The 16,064-nt window shown below is 34.0% G+C and overlaps 1 protein-coding gene and 1 long non-coding RNA gene across 7 annotated transcripts in view; one reads left to right on the top strand and one right to left on the bottom strand.

The window, feature by feature from the left end:
• Positions 1–16,064, bottom strand: part of LOC126975052 (protein Aster-B-like) — a 57,579-nt gene that overhangs the window by 13,037 nt on the left and 28,478 nt on the right. For 5 of the 6 annotated variants that reach the window (XM_050822844.1, XM_050822845.1, XM_050822847.1 and 2 more), the window contains exons 9-13: positions 7,234–7,306; positions 5,481–5,577; positions 4,299–4,455; positions 3,284–3,391; positions 2,475–2,667 (exon numbers count right to left, since the gene is read on the bottom strand). In XM_050822844.1, the coding sequence (XP_050678801.1) occupies positions 2,475–2,667; positions 3,284–3,391; positions 4,299–4,455; positions 5,481–5,577; positions 7,234–7,306 (628 nt within the window). Of the gene's footprint in view, positions 1–2,474; positions 2,668–3,283; positions 3,392–4,298; positions 4,456–5,480; positions 5,578–7,233; positions 7,307–13,284; positions 13,434–16,064 lie in introns of those variants that run through there. The other variant, XM_050822849.1, reaches the window with a different exon arrangement.
• On the top strand, positions 4,452–7,407 carry LOC126975131 (uncharacterized). Its single transcript, XR_007731641.1, has 2 exons — positions 4,452–4,601; positions 5,497–7,407. It is a non-coding gene; the product is annotated as an uncharacterized LOC126975131 (long non-coding RNA).

Genomic DNA, 16,064 nt, shown 5'->3' with positions numbered 1-16,064 from the left:
GAGCGGCACTACAATTGCACCCGTCACCTTGAGACATAATATGTTTTTGCTCAGAAATTTCACTAGCTGCGACGCCCTTCAGACCGAAACACAGTAGGTAATCTATACACATTACTGCTTCACGGCTGAAATAGGCGCCGTTGTGGTACCCATAATCTAGCCGGCTTCCTGTGCAAAGAGAGGCTCTCACTGGTAAAATACTATCGTATTGTAGTAAGAGCTCGTATGTAGTCAAATTGGTACTTCGAGCCGGATTTAATCACTGTTACTCTATTAATGATCTATCGACTGATTATATTATCGCGACAGACACGTTTCAAAATCAATTCTATTTTACCTTTGCGGCCAATAATATGCAACAAAAAGATCTTATACTTATTCGAATAATCATTGCTACAGAATCATCCTTATAGAAATACGTCTTACTTCCAAGAATTATTGAGACAGAATAAGGACTTCCAGTTATACTCACTAGTATCGCCCATTCTCTTAAGGACTTTAATTTTTTTAAAGTTAATATGATTTATTTTCTAATAACTATTTTTATAGTTTTATTTATGATAATTAATTATTCGATAATATAATTATAATGATGTAATCATGTAAGATCTACTTAAATGTAAAATATTTGATAAATAATATTTCGCCGAATAGTCGTAAAAAATGTAAAGAAAATAAGAATATATATATATTCTTTAAGAATTTTCATTAATGCGTTTATTTACCCTTACATATTAGGTCGATCTTTTTTAATAAATACGCTTATATTAGCTTCTGCTGTATGTCTGTTTGTAACCGACTCCATTGGACTTGATTTTGTTTAGTACCTGTTCAAAGACAATCGTTCTTGAGAAGTAAACTCCAGTCGTGCGTCGGAGCTGACACACACACTTTTTTGTTTTATTTGTTCTATATTCATAGAGTTAGAGACATTTGACAGTACATATAATAAATTTAATTGTGTATAAATTACTCTGGTTAATTTTACTCTGCCTTACTCGGCTTAAACCAACTTATTTTCACTCAAAAAACTAATGATTAAAATGAATAACGGCCAAACGCAACGATTTGGTTAAGTTTTAAATGTGGAACCCAAAAATGGAAGTTTCGGTTAAGTAGGCCAATCTCTCAAAGTCTATTTATGGCATGACAGTGTATATAGATCGATTCAAACAAATTTATTTTTATCCATAGATAAACTAGGTGATTTCTTACAGAAATAAAACTGAAAACAAAATTTTATGAACAATGCGGGACTCGAACCCGCGACTTCTCGCGTTCCGTGCGACCGCTCTTTCCACCTGTGCCAACCGTTGGAGTGACGTAACGTTAGTAAAATCTTGTATGCTTTGTTCAACTCTCAGGTTGTGGCTTCATCTACATGATCTACTTACAATTGATAACCTGCTCAACCCTAATATTAGCATATTAGGAAATTTACTGGAGATGTCGCTCTTGTAAATCTAAACAAGTCGCGGGTTCGAGCCGCGCATCGTTCATAAAATTTTGTTTGTATTACTCATGCAAGAAAAGTAGTATCTTGGCGCTCGCTGTTGCGGTTGAAAAAGAGCCGTTTGCCCATTTTTAAATTACGCGTGAGTTTTTTCGTGAATGAAACTGTTGTTTGATTGCGAAAAGTTTACTTGTCGCACGCAAATTTAGATAAAATTGCTAAAATAAAAAACAATCTTAATATCAAAACTGAATTGAGGTTGACGCGTCTGACAGTTTAATTTAATAAATAAAATTATAATTTAAGTTACAATAGTTTCAAAACGAATATGGAGTCGGAAATAATACATGAATCGTCGCATTTGTAATACAAAATATTATATGCAACTCGTGCGACAATTTGTCGATTGCCGACGAAAACGAACTTGAACGGTCATTCGCTTGAGTTACACAAATGTACTATTTCAGTTTTATTTGTGTAATTAATCCCAGAAGCAGCGGTGGATTTACACTAGGGGCAGTTGGGGTAAGTGCCCAGGGCGACAAAATTTAGAAAGTGAAATAATTTTTTTTTAGTCTTATCAATGCTGTTCAATATAATTAATTAATAATTTCTGGTTTAATTGATAATTCATGAAATTCAATTTATCCATTATTTGTAAATTATAACTTTGGCACGTTTAGTAAAAATTAAAAACGATTTAATCAATTTATTCCCTTGGAGATTTAAAATAATAATAGAGTTTTTTATTTTCTGGAATTACCACAAAAAAAATTATTAGTATTTGTTTTCATAAAGTTTCTGCAATAAATTAGTTATTTTAGTTTTGAAAAATAAAATATATAAACTATAAGTTTAAGTGAAATTATTGGGGCGGATTTTTATCCGGTGCCCAGGGGCGGCATTAAGTTTAAATCCGGCCCTGCCCAGAAGTGAGGATTATCACATGTCAAATTGTTTATTAAGGTGATTTCTATTGGAGGTATGTTTTAGTCGAGGAATAATATTAGAAACGACTCACTCTTGACCATTGGCCACATGCTCTTCTTGTAATGCACCCAGCCGTAGAAGGTGATCCTGGACATGGAGTCGGAGACCCGCTCCAGACAGTAATGCGCGCGCACGCTGAAGTAGTCCGCGTACGGTATGCCAGAGTTTTCACTTGTGCTTTCGATTGAATACAACGCGCCGGGCTTCGAGCATTTGTTCATTACCTGCCAATGGATTTGATTTAGTTGAAAAACTCATCAAGGTAGCTCATTATGGTGACATTCAAAATATGTTATACCTATGCAATGTTCCGCTTTTTGCAATTCCCAAATCTGCCAAATTTTGACAGCTCACTGACAGGGATGGTATTTATATATCAATGTTATATATCTGTGTGTATTTTTTTAAGTCATTTTCTAATTTTACTAACAGCTTGTGCATTGTGTAAGCGCTGAGCTAAAGGAATAAAATAACGGTAACGAGGGAACGGTATTATCGAAATACTGTGTACTATCCCTCTTTTGCCTTTAAAACTAATTTTTCCAAGAACAAGTGTTACTCAAATAAACAGTAAAATCTGAACAAATAGATAATGTCTTTTCGCATATAGTGTGTATAAACTTGTAATAAAATCTCTACCATACCGTACTATTTTTATCTGGCTGTTTTTGAAGAAATTATTGAGGATAAAGATATTATTATTTTAATTATATTTATTAGGATAGAATTAATTAGAAAAGACATCAAAAAGAATTTTAAACGAATAAATTTTGAGAAAATAAATGCCTTTTAACTATAAAATCTATAAAAAGACTAAGTAAGGGTTAGTCGAATATTCACCTGGGTTTCGCTGACGTGGACTTCCTTAGGCCCTATAGGTCCAGATGTAAGTCCCAGGGTGTAGCTGACTTGTCTACACTTCACACCATTTTGAGGTTCCCAAGGCGACTATAAAAACAAAAATACAATTTTATAAATAATTGATACAGATCTACTCCAATATTTCCTGCGAATTTATAAGAAAATTTGAATTAAAAATACTGGGAGGCTGTAAATTAGGATCATATATCATATAGATGTGAAATACTAAAAAAAGGGCTGATTTGACTTTGAATTTTATTACAAACTAAATATACTGAACAAGGCTGTCGTTCTTTTAAGACATACCTACCAGGTACAGTCTAATTAACCGAGTAATTTTACCAGCTACGGCGCGCTTCACACCAGAATAATATAAAAGGCAGAAAAAGCCTACCTAACCAGCATCATGTCCAAAGAAGCCGCCAATTGATAAAAATATCATTTCATATAATTTATACTAGCATAATACATTTTCGAAATAAAATCACATAACATAACTAATCACGTAATAATGGTGTACGTATTAAAATGGCAATTTTATGGATTAAAATAAAACCTCTTTGGTACGAAATTTCAGAGTGAGACTATTGTACATTTGTAATCATTTCTGCAGAAACAATCACATTGTATATTTTTTGTCAATATAAAAAAAAGAGCCCCGAGACAGGGGTGTGCATATCATATAGGCAATTAGGCAGTGCGTACCTCGTTATAAACCTAAATAAATATAGTGTTAAAGTTAATTTAGTTTATTTTGGTTACGTTAGCTTATAACCAAACTTCTATTGAAGCCCCACTCATAAATTTTCCTAGATACCTACGGTAAGCAATCTCCAGACTCAACTACGACTCACGACACGAAAACCAATGCACGCCGCTGCCAAGAGCAAATCACTAATAGAGTAGACGAAAAGAAAAAACCGCATGCAGATTGCACGACGTTCATAAAATGTTACAAAAAGATCCATGAGATCACCCTCTCGATGTCACATACCTGTACATAATCGGAGCTCTTGCGTGCCGCCAGCAGCTCCAGGTTGAACTTGGAGTTGGTGAATATCATCGTGAACAGCTGATCAATGTTGAAGGGGAACTCTTCGCGGAGGAGGATCTTCCCCTCGTGAGTTGAGGTGCAGATCTCTTCACCACCGCTGGAAAGGATGAATTTAATCAACTTAATGCCGATTGAGAATTATTTTAAATAGTGGAAAATCAATCCAAGCAAAACAAAAAACGTCAGCCAAATCATGACAAACCCAACGTATGAACTGCTGGAACTTGTATTATTTCATAGAAGGTAAGACGCAACGGAGAATATCTTGTGTTATAAATCAAAGAAAGGGTGGTATATTCCCAATTCAAAAATTGCGGAATCAACAACATAAATTCACTTCAAAGACCCGCAACGCTCGTGTCATTCATCAGGTGTTGTAAGACAGTATGGTCGGCGGTAATCACTTACAATCAGTAAGTCATTACCGCATTAATCAGTAGGTACGCTAGTCTGTACTCCTTTTACCACATTGCAGGTAAAAGACAGTGGTCAAGAATTAATCTTCTTAAACGATGATTATAAGATTGTAATAGCATAAATAATTTACGTTAAATTTTTTTCTTGTAATGTTTCACAACAATAAAAAATTTGTCTGCCAAAATAATAATAATAATAATATTGACACACTTTTACACAAATTATCTTGCCCCAAACTAGGCATAGCTGCTAACTAGGCTGTACTATGGGCACAAGACAACGATAATATATTTAATACAATGTAATTACTTAAACATCCATGACTCGTAAACAAACATCCATATTCATCATATTAATGGTTGAACATACCGGGATTCGAACCCGGGACCTCTAGTTCAGTAGGCAATGTCACCCACCGGGCTATAGGGGTCGTCAAAATTTATTTTAACTTTGGGACGTATGGCCTAACAACAGCAAAAGCTCACCAGCTTTCACGATTCGGGGCATTCTGCTTCATTTCTCCCCAATTTTTACCCCCTTCTTTTAGCTCTTTCTCGACAGATTCCTTATGGAAAGTTTTTATTACAAATAGTTTTAGCCTTTCTAAAATTTTCTTAAAACTTTTTAAAATTCTCTGACCATCATATTCAAAATTCTTCAGAGGTTTTTTGTTAATTGAATATAATGCCATAATAATAAACATACTTGTGATTTTTTTCAGGCTCACTCTCGCTCGTGTCAGACATGTCGGTGGGGATCATGTCCGCGTCCTCCGCACCCGTGCCAAGACCCGACCCGTTCACTGCGAAACATAAAAGTTTAATGGAACAGCTTCGAAACCAAACCATTACCAGTGGGATGCTCCTTTGCACAGGATGCCGGCTAGATTATGGGTACCACAACGGCGCCTATTTCTGCTGTGAAGCGTGTAAACATAACTGTGATTCAGCCTGCAGGGCGCCGTAGCTAGTGAAATTACTGGACAAATGTGACTTAACATCTTATGTCTCAAGGTGACGAGCGCAGTTGTAGTGCCACTCAGAATTTTTGGGGTTTTCAAGAATCCAGAGCGGCACTGCATTGTAATGGACAGGGCGCATCAATTAGCATCAGCTGAACGTTCTGCTCGTCTCGTCCCTTTTTTTCATTAAAAAAAAACAGATCTTGAAGATTAAGAGCTATATTTTACCGGGACAACACGGTTGCGCATCCAGTCATCGCTACCAACAAAATGTATATAGCTTCATAGAGTGTTACTCACTTGGTGTCCTTTCTTACCCTACTTAAATATAGGAATAGTGCTATCTCTTCGAGCAAGGGCGTGCATATCATATAGGCAATTAGGCAGTGCCTATCACGTAATAACAAACCGAAATAAATATAGCACAAGTGTTAAACTTCTATTCTACTATAACCAAACTTCTATGAACATCCACTTATATAATTTTACTTTACGCTAGATACCTACTATAAAAATGGCTCTGTCGTAAATACTATTACTCCACAGCTGAATATCAAGTGATCGGACGGCCTGGCACTAGATTATGATTATTTTATGGCAATAGCAATGACAGTACAATATTGTATGTTTTTATTAAAAAGAGCGCAAAAAAATAATACTGGGAGAGTTTCTTGCGCCAATTCTTCTCTCTCAGAGCGCCATTTGCTTCCGAAGCGGTAGTAATACCTAGTATATTAGAAATGACATCAAAAAATTCTAAAGGAATCAATTTTGAGAAAATAAATGCCTTTTATAAGCAAACATTGCACATTCCAAAGCTCGACTACGAATAGTTAGATCTACAGTGCCTACCTTGCTAGAAAAACCTATGCACGCCCCTGTTTTCGAGGTACATTTTGATACCGTCTCATGTGTAGACCACACGTGACTCTGGTGTCTAGTTTGGTAGATTACGGACGCAACCAGTCGCGCCACTGAGGTGTTCCGGCGAAATAAGGCCCTAAAAGCGCTAACGCATCATCATCAACGCTCATCAGCCAAGTCCCGATGACCACTTTCTCGGCTAGTACGTAGCCGGAGGACCTTGGTCGGCGAGCGCGTGAAATAAGCAATCAATTGCTGTCTTTCATCTCAAAATACACTGGGCCGCGACCTGGCTGCAAGTGTGTAAGAAGCCTTAAGCAAATAGAACAAAGAGGAGAGTAGAGATGTTATAATTATTATTATAAAGAAAAAGAACATAAGACGGGGCTACTGGGGCGTGCATTGAGCCCATGCCGAACTACCAAAGAACAAAGATATCGGTCGCATGATAATACAAAATTATGATTGATTCCCATTTAAGTGACTTTTATAACATATTCAAAATAAAAAGCTTCCTGCTTTAAAATCTTAAGATTGAATGCGCAATGTGAAAAACACTTACATCCGTTATATCCTTAGCGGACAAGGAGAATCTCAACAAAAGTGGTGAGGTCAAGAAATAGCGGTACTCACACAGCGGCGGTGAAGATTCCCTGGCGTCTCTCAGTTCCCGAGCGAGGTCCATGGACGAGTTATCCACCGCATCCTGGAAAACCCGCAAATTTAAATACTTAATATATAGAATGTATTTAAACATACACTTATTTAATACTCGTGAGCACGCCATAAAATTTGCCCATGGGAAAAGTTTTTTTTTTATGTACCTTACTTCTGTAACTTTTAAGCGTTCTATTTTAATACTAAATACAATCAAATTCGAATTTGGAGTTAGGCGTAAAAGTGTTATTTTGTTTGGACTTCCATTCGAACATTCATTCCCACACAGTTCAAAATTTCAAAAACGCTAGAACAAATATATTTTTATTTCTTATCAAGTGCGTAAATCTTTGATAATGACGAACTTTCATCCCATATTTCAACCCCTCCAAGCCTTTTTTCGCGATTAAAGGTGCCCCACGTCCTTTTCCATTTTTGTACTGAATTTCATCAAAAAAGGCTTAGTGGTTTAGACGTGAAAGCGTAACAAACAAACTTACATTCACATGTATATCATTAGTGACTAGTGTCTATTACAGGTAATCCCTTTATGAGTTTTTAGCATTTGTAATATCTAACTCAAAAGTATATATTTTGGCCATTCTTAGAATTATTATACCTTACATATTAACGGCATAAAATTATTAATATTCTAAAAATGGATTCCTTTAGAATTCTTTTTGACCTCAATTATATCAACAAAGCTGTGGAATGAGATTCCTTGTGCGGTGTTTCCGGGACACCAGGACTCGCAGTGAAAATAATCATTTATAATACCACCACATACACAACAATAATCATTCCCCAGGATATCTGATGTTAAAGTAATCTGTCTCCTTCAATTTATTTATTGATAAGTACATCATCTGGGACTTTATCATTAGAGTGTATATATAAATTTATTTATAAATCTATTTATTTGGTATTTTATGCAGCTTACAAGAAATTACTCTTAAAACCCTCTTAGTAACCCGATACATAACGGTAAATGTATACACTTTTATAATAAAGTCCCAGCCACAAAAAATGGCTCTGTCGTAAATCCTACTACTCCACAGCTGAATATCGATATATATCTGAATAGTGATCGGACCGCCTGGGACTAGATTATTATTGTTTTATAGCGATAGAAATGACTGTACAATATTGTATATTATTATTAAAAGGAGCGCAAAAAATGAATGCTGGGAGAGTTTCTTGCGCCGCATCTTCTCTCTCAGAGCGCCATTTGTTTTCGAAGCGGTAGTAGTATCTAGTATAATAGAAATGACATCAAAAATAGAAATAAATTTTGAGAAAATAAATGCCTTTTATGCCTTATAGTAAATGCGGAAACGTGTATCGGTGGTTGAAATAGAATCATCCAAATTCTACGTTCGGGAAGCCCTGTGTTATCACAACATGATTAATGCCGTATGCGGAACAGTGAACGCAGGTGCGTTATCATTTATATCTCTTATCGATCACAAAAGAAACGGACTTATCGTTCGCATGCTATGTTTTGATTACTCCTATAACATATTATCTACTATCGCAAATGTCTAAAAGTTACAAAGTGAATCATTCTTTATAATAATTATTATTACTAACTGATGACATTAAATGCAGATTGCAGATGTAAAACTTAGTTATTGACTGAAAAACATAGCTGAGAAATGAAAGATTGAAACGAAATAATGTACCAAATTCTAGATCACGGAAATGCATACTTTTTGCGACCTTCACACATCAGTCAACACAGACAAGACAGCTGTAAAATATGATCTTAACAATTATAAATTGGATGGAAAGAAACAAATTACGAGTAGATATTGAAAAAACCAAAACAATTCAATTTTGTACCAAAAACACGAATCATATTACGTTAAAAAGTATAAGTTATCATGGTAAATCTATCGAACAAGACCCTACTCTAAAATTACGTGGTATCAGTATTGGTAAAAATTTAAGACTGAAAGACTAATATAGAATCACTGATTAAAAGTATACATAAATTTGTCTTCCCTCTTAGGCGAACCAGAAAGACATTATCAAAGAAGCTGCAATCATTTCCTATCACAACTACAGCATCTATAATAAAGTATGGTATCTTATAGGGTAACTCAACAAATATATGGACAGATTATTACTAGCTCAAAAATGCCGCTATAGGGCCTTTCGATTATTTTTGACTATAATATCTCTCAACATTTTATTGAAAAAAACATTTAAGTAAGTTTGGGCCTTGCCCACTTATGTCGCGCTCAAAATGTCAGATTATTCAAATGTATGTACACTTTTTTTTACATGTTACAAATTACCTTATCTCAATCTGACACACGCTCAGTTTTTTCTAACCATCGATTTTTTTTAGTAATCTGATCGACTGCCCTAGACGTTCCTTCTTATATATACTAGCTGACCCAGCAAACGTTGTATTGCCGATATTAAAATCGCGATACAAAAGTAACTGTTGATCGTAGATGGGTGAAAATTTGAAGTTGTATGTATTTATAATGCTGCCTCATAATCAAACAAATTTAAAAAAAAATGTCGTGGACCACCTAACATTTAGGGGGATGATGTTGTCCGAATCTCAGACCTACCCAATATGCACTCAAAATTTCATGGGAATCGGTCAAGCCGTTTCGAAGGAGTTTAATTACAAACACCGCGACATGAGAATTTTATATATTAGATGTATCAGGTATGGTAGACGCACTTCACAAGGTGCAAGGTGCCCGTTATGTTATTCTGCCACAGTCGAATAAATCCCAAAATCCTCGCTGGAACTCCCCTACTATTACAACATTGATTAAATTGGAAGTCCAGAGGAACAGAGATTCTGACACATTGCCTATGCCACAGGGCTTCTTTACCTCAATTTTCTAAGTCGTAATAATTTTCCATTTCATTTAAACGTGTTTAATTTTCCGCCAGCTTATGTTACGCAGGAACTAAGAGCTAGGACCAACCTAGGTGCTTTTTAAGCGTAGCAAGCGTTTGAGATATGCGCTTCTTAGGGTTCCGTAGCTAAATGGCCAAAAACGTAACCCTTATGGATTCGTCATAGTCTATCTGTCCGTCGGTCCGTATGTCACAGCCACTTATTCCCGAAACTATAAAAAATATACTGTGGAATCTTGGTAAGTAGATGTATTGTATGTTCTGTACAAAAAAAGAAAAAAAAAACAATAAATTTTGGGAGTTCTAAACTCAAAAAAAATCTTCTTCAAACCCATACGTGTGGGGTATCTATGGATAGGTCTTTAGTAATGATATTGAGGTATCTATTATCATTTTTTAACTTTGTAACTTGTAAAATAAGAGAATGATAAAACTAAAAAAAAATACATGATGTACATTACCATGAAAACTTCTGGTTTGAACGAGATCCTAGTAAGTAGATTTTTTAATGTCATAAATTGTAAATTGAAATTAGGTACATTTGGAACCTTGAATGCTGGATACAGGGCGTTATTACCACCTTGTCCAACTACGCGAGGAGGCATACAAATTGATAATATTTTCGGAAATAATTCTTGTCAAACTGGAATATATACACTAGTTTGTTTAGCTATCACAAGCCTATATGGACTCGTATATAGTTAGATCTAAATCCCATCATTTAGGTACCTATTTATAATGTTTACTTATCAATAAAGAAATAAACATTTTGACTGTTGCTTCTCAATACATTTTCGATAATGTTCTATGAACATATAGATAAATAAATAATAATATAATAATAATAAGCACATTGAGGAATTTTCTAGAAACTGTGACATTCATAATGTTAACACGAGGAACAAACATAAACTTGTCATGCCTACTACTCGGTTGGGTCGAGTTAGTAAGTCTTTTGTTGGGCGATGTATATGATTCTACAATTTGATCCCAGAAAATGTACAAAACAAATGTGTTACGAAATTTAAAAGAGTTGTTAAAAAACGTTTGTGTGGGAAAGGTTATTATAGCATAAACGATTTCCTTAATGACACCACGGACTGGGAATAAAGCCTTCAGGCTCTTTAATTATAAATTTTTATTGTACGATATCACATTGTAATCCATATTTTATATTAAAAAAAAAGTCGCTGAGTTTCTTGCGCCCATTCTTCTCAGGTCTGAGGCAGTCTCTTTTGAATGGGTAGTAGTTTTTGACATTTAATAAGTGATTTTAAATCCTATTTTGAATAAAAATATTTGAATTTGAATAACTTAATATATAAAAATACACTATTATTAAAACATCGATCAAAGTTACAACGAACTACAAGAACTTTTATATTATGTTACTTGCTGCAATGGAACCCTTCACGGGCGAAGTGCGATTCGATCTTGTTTAAGTTATCTCGAATTGTAAACACTGCCAAACCAATTTTAATTAGTCTTGGAAAAAAGTACTCTGTGAACGCCAGTGTAAATGAACTTAACATAATATGATGGTGATGGTAGAATATTTTTATTTATGGAAATTTAAAAAAAAAAGTATATAAAGCGTAGCGCTATCCAACGTGCGATAATTAAAGGTGCTAGATAAAACTTAGTTTGACTCACATTTTGTTGTATGGTGCGTAGTTTTTAACTTTCGAATAATGTTTATCGGCTCCGTAAATGTATTTTTAGCAAGTGTGTTGAAAAATTCAGTTTATTAAATTTGATTCCTTAAGATTTACTTTTTACGTTCTAACGACGTTTTTAGCTTCTGTAATATTTATGCCATCAAAAACATAACTTGTAAAAAACACGCAACTTAGGCCTTAAGAATAGAAATGAGACTTCGACGCCCGACACTTAATATATTGAGGTACTCTAGGTATACAGGGTGTCCCAATGTTATGGGACATGAAGGAAAAGTACCTTAAATATCGTAGAAAGGGTATTTTACTGAAAGAAGACTTTATGTTATTTTTAAAAGTTAGTAATTCTGCATTCAAAGATTTTCTCAAAATTACTTGCCTCGTCTGAGAATCGAACCGACTTAAATGAAATACTAAAAAAAAAAAACCCTACTTTTGTGATGCCAATCGAAAGAATGGCCAAAAACTAATAACTCTTCTTAACTAACATAGTATTTTAAACGAAAGGAGCAACGTAAAATGTTTGAGTCAAATTTCAAGAAAGTTATTTATTACGATACGATGTTTAAGGTACTTTCCCTTCATGTCCCATAAATTTGGGACGCCCTGTATATTGTATAATATAAACCTTCTTGCAAAACTATTTTGGGGATCAATTCACCTGTGTCACGATTATGCAAAATTATAAACGATTATAAATACTTAGACCCATTCAGTGATTCGTTGCCAAGGTTTCGCAAAAATGTTAAAATATATTGTAAATAAATAATTAATAAGTATTCATGATTTGTTTCTTACGTTTATCTTGACTTGTTTGGTAGATTTTGTTAATTTCCTAATTTCATTACATCATAGAATGGTTGTTTTATAACACATAATACACATAATTTAGCATGCGGTTTCTTTCTTTCTTTAAAGGGGTGTTATTATAAAGGTATAAAGGTGAATACACCTTTAAAGAAAGAAAGAAAAATGTAATGCATTTAGTAATAAAACCCTTGTAAATTAGCATAATTATAAATGTTATTACCACTGGTGAATCTAAATAAACAAATATTATATCAATGTTAGTACTAGTCTGGAAGTTGGGCCATTTTCAGTCATAACCTTATAAGGCCCACTGAACAACATTGTTGTCATGCAAGTATTAAATCTAACATATAAAATTCTCGTGTCATGGTGTTAAACTTTGAACGGCTTGACCGATTATCATGAAATTTTGAGTGCATATTGGGTAAAAGTGCCTAAATGTCTTTTTTTTAATTTTTTTACATTTTTTTTTAATTTGTTTGATTATGAGTCAGCATTAAAAATACATACAACTTCAATTTTCACCCATCTACGATCAACAGTTACTTTTGTATCGCGATTTTAATATCGGCAATACAACGTTTGCTGGGTCAGCTAGTAATATATAAAAAACGCACTTATCTATGCTAACAGATATACTAGTATCAAAGCTTACTTTTTTTTTCTTCCCAATCCGCATTTCGCCTGCGAGAGTTACATCGCAAATAATCAAATACACCAAACGCACTTGTCAATAACCACATTTGAAAGAATCAAAATATTACGTTCGTCTTGTCGCCAATCCGTACGACTGCGGCGACAGTTACATCGCAAAATAATTATCAAATACAAAAAAAAACGAACGCTTATCGATATTAGCAGTACAGTTAAGATAACAATGTTTGCGTATCACTTTGTTGCCGCTCGTTATTGGCGCGGGACTCACTGGATAGTACAACGCGTGACTGACTCAACGTTACCGAACTGTCAATATAAGGCTCCTTTAAAAGGGACGAATCAAAAATGCCAAGATCTATTAATGATGTTGGTGGTCATCCGATCGCATGCATAATCTCTATAGGGGCGGATTCAAATTCAAATTTCGAAACAATTTATTTTATTTTATTTTAATACCAGGTTCTTATCTTCCTTGTCAACAATGTATGTTTAAGTAAGTATATTAAGTAAGTAGTAATACAATAAATTAAATATATCGTTGTCTTGCAATCCATAACACAGGCTATATATGCTTAATTTGGGGTAAGATAATTTGTGTAAAACGTGTGTCAAAATCATCTAAAAAAGATTCTATAACAGTTAGCTTATTGCCAACATTAAAACTCCCAATGTCCTAAGCCATTACATCATCCAAACGAGTGTTGTAATGAAATTCAGTACAACATTACATCATCCGTTTTCATAATAACACTCCTTTGGATGATATTATGCTTACTAGGACAGGCTTTTTTAATGTTAGCAGTAAGCTAACTGTTTCAGAATCTTTTATTTAGGATTCATATTATGTAGATAAAGTCTTGTATGCAACTGTTGATAATTAGGTATTAAAACACTTATGTGATACTATCGTCGAAGCAACGTACACATGACGAGAGTTGTAAAACTTCAAGAAATTGAAAATTTTGACAGCTACGTCACTATTATCATATGAGTGTTTTAATACCAAACCCACATTCGTGTTTTAATACCCCTTATTACACAACAGTTGCATAAATAACTAAAGCAGTGTTTTATTTTAATCGAATCCCGGTATGTGCAAGCATTTATATGATAAATATGTATGTTTGTTTCCGAGTCATGGATGATCAAATGTATTTATGTATGTTTAAGTAAGTATATTGTGTTAAATATATCGTTGTCTTGCAACCCTAAACACAGGCTATATATGCTTTATTTGGGACAAGATAATTTGTGTAAAAAGTGTTTCAATATTATTATTAAAATGTGTAACACTCGCGTTAATTAAAGAAAATACTAGAAGTATCTAAGCATGAGAATGAGCATAATACCCATAATCAATAATATAATAGATAGGATAACAGACACAACAACAGCGAAAATAGAAAATTTATTGAAGTAGGCGTTACTTTGCGGAAATCCATAATTATACAAATGATTTGAGTTTTCTTTGGTGTTAATTCGCTTAAATGTGTTAGAGCAAATAGAAATAATAAAACACAAAAATAACATGTTTACATTGTTGAATGAACAAACAAATTTAGTCCCATCACCTTTGTTACGTATCTCTTCCGGAGGTAATACGTCACAACAGCCGACCAATCACAGCGCGTCATTTCATGGGACGAGTGTATAAAAGAGCGGCTCATTTGATTCAGCCTCGCGAGACAACACGTCCTGAGGATGCCTCGTGTAGAGGCGAAACACGTGTCGAATCGTTTAAAGACAAATATTGGCGGAATTAACACTAATGAAAACTCAAATCATTTGAATAACAGCTAGAATATATCACTATTTCGCTACTACATCATAATTCATTAGAACTTATTATCAATAGTGTATTATTTAATATTTACATTAGCTGCGATCTGATATGTAAACATTTAAGCAAGTTATATATTTAGGATAACCTTTATCATCTATATATAAATACGTAATTATATTCGTCGGCAAATGCGTCAACTGAGAATAATTACTTTTTTTTAAATTAATTAGTTTGATATAATGGTCAGAACAAATATATATAGTTTGAAATATATCAATTAATATGGTTATATAGGTTGTCCCAAAACGTAATGATAACCTGACATCGGTAGAGAGATTCTCCTATGATGATCCAGTTAAAAATACCAGCTTCCTACACACAATAATACTCGTGTACCAACTATTTTATTGACTAATTAAAAATATACTACCCGGAGTGGAATTTTTCGGCATTGTGAGATTTGAACTGTTTGTAGGTTTTAATGCTGTTGCGGCCTAGCAAAAAGCCAAAGTAGTTTTTGGGAAAACAAACGAATCGGAAATAAATATTATTAAAAAAAATAAGCAAAATCATCGTTATATGTGCTTTAAATATACTATATCCCTTAACTTTGGTAGCTTTCATCAAAACTCTAGATTGCTATCACATGTCCATTCGGTTATAAAATAACATTTTAAGTATTTTTATTTTATCCGATAGATATGCCATACTATAAAATTTGTCGTCCAAATATATAATAATAAAGGTATTAGAAACAAATGCCGTCATTTGAGTAAAGTTGTATCGACGTTTTTATTGTTAGCAATGGTACTTTATGCAATTAGAATGAGACAGATAGTGACGCCAATGACGCCGCCACTTTGTTATTAATATAAGTTCACTTTATTTATTACTAGCTGACCTGGCAAACGTTGTTTTGCCATATAAATTATATATGTAAACCTTCCTTGAGCTTCAACGAATCTATTACAAAACATTTCATTGAGATCGGTCGA

The sequence above is a fragment of the Leptidea sinapis genome, chromosome 34 (assembly GCF_905404315.1).
Source record: "Leptidea sinapis chromosome 34, ilLepSina1.1, whole genome shotgun sequence".
Taxonomy (NCBI): Eukaryota; Metazoa; Arthropoda; class Insecta; order Lepidoptera; family Pieridae; genus Leptidea; species Leptidea sinapis.
Note: the sequence above shows the minus strand (reverse complement) of the source record. Positions and strands in the feature narration are given on the sequence as shown.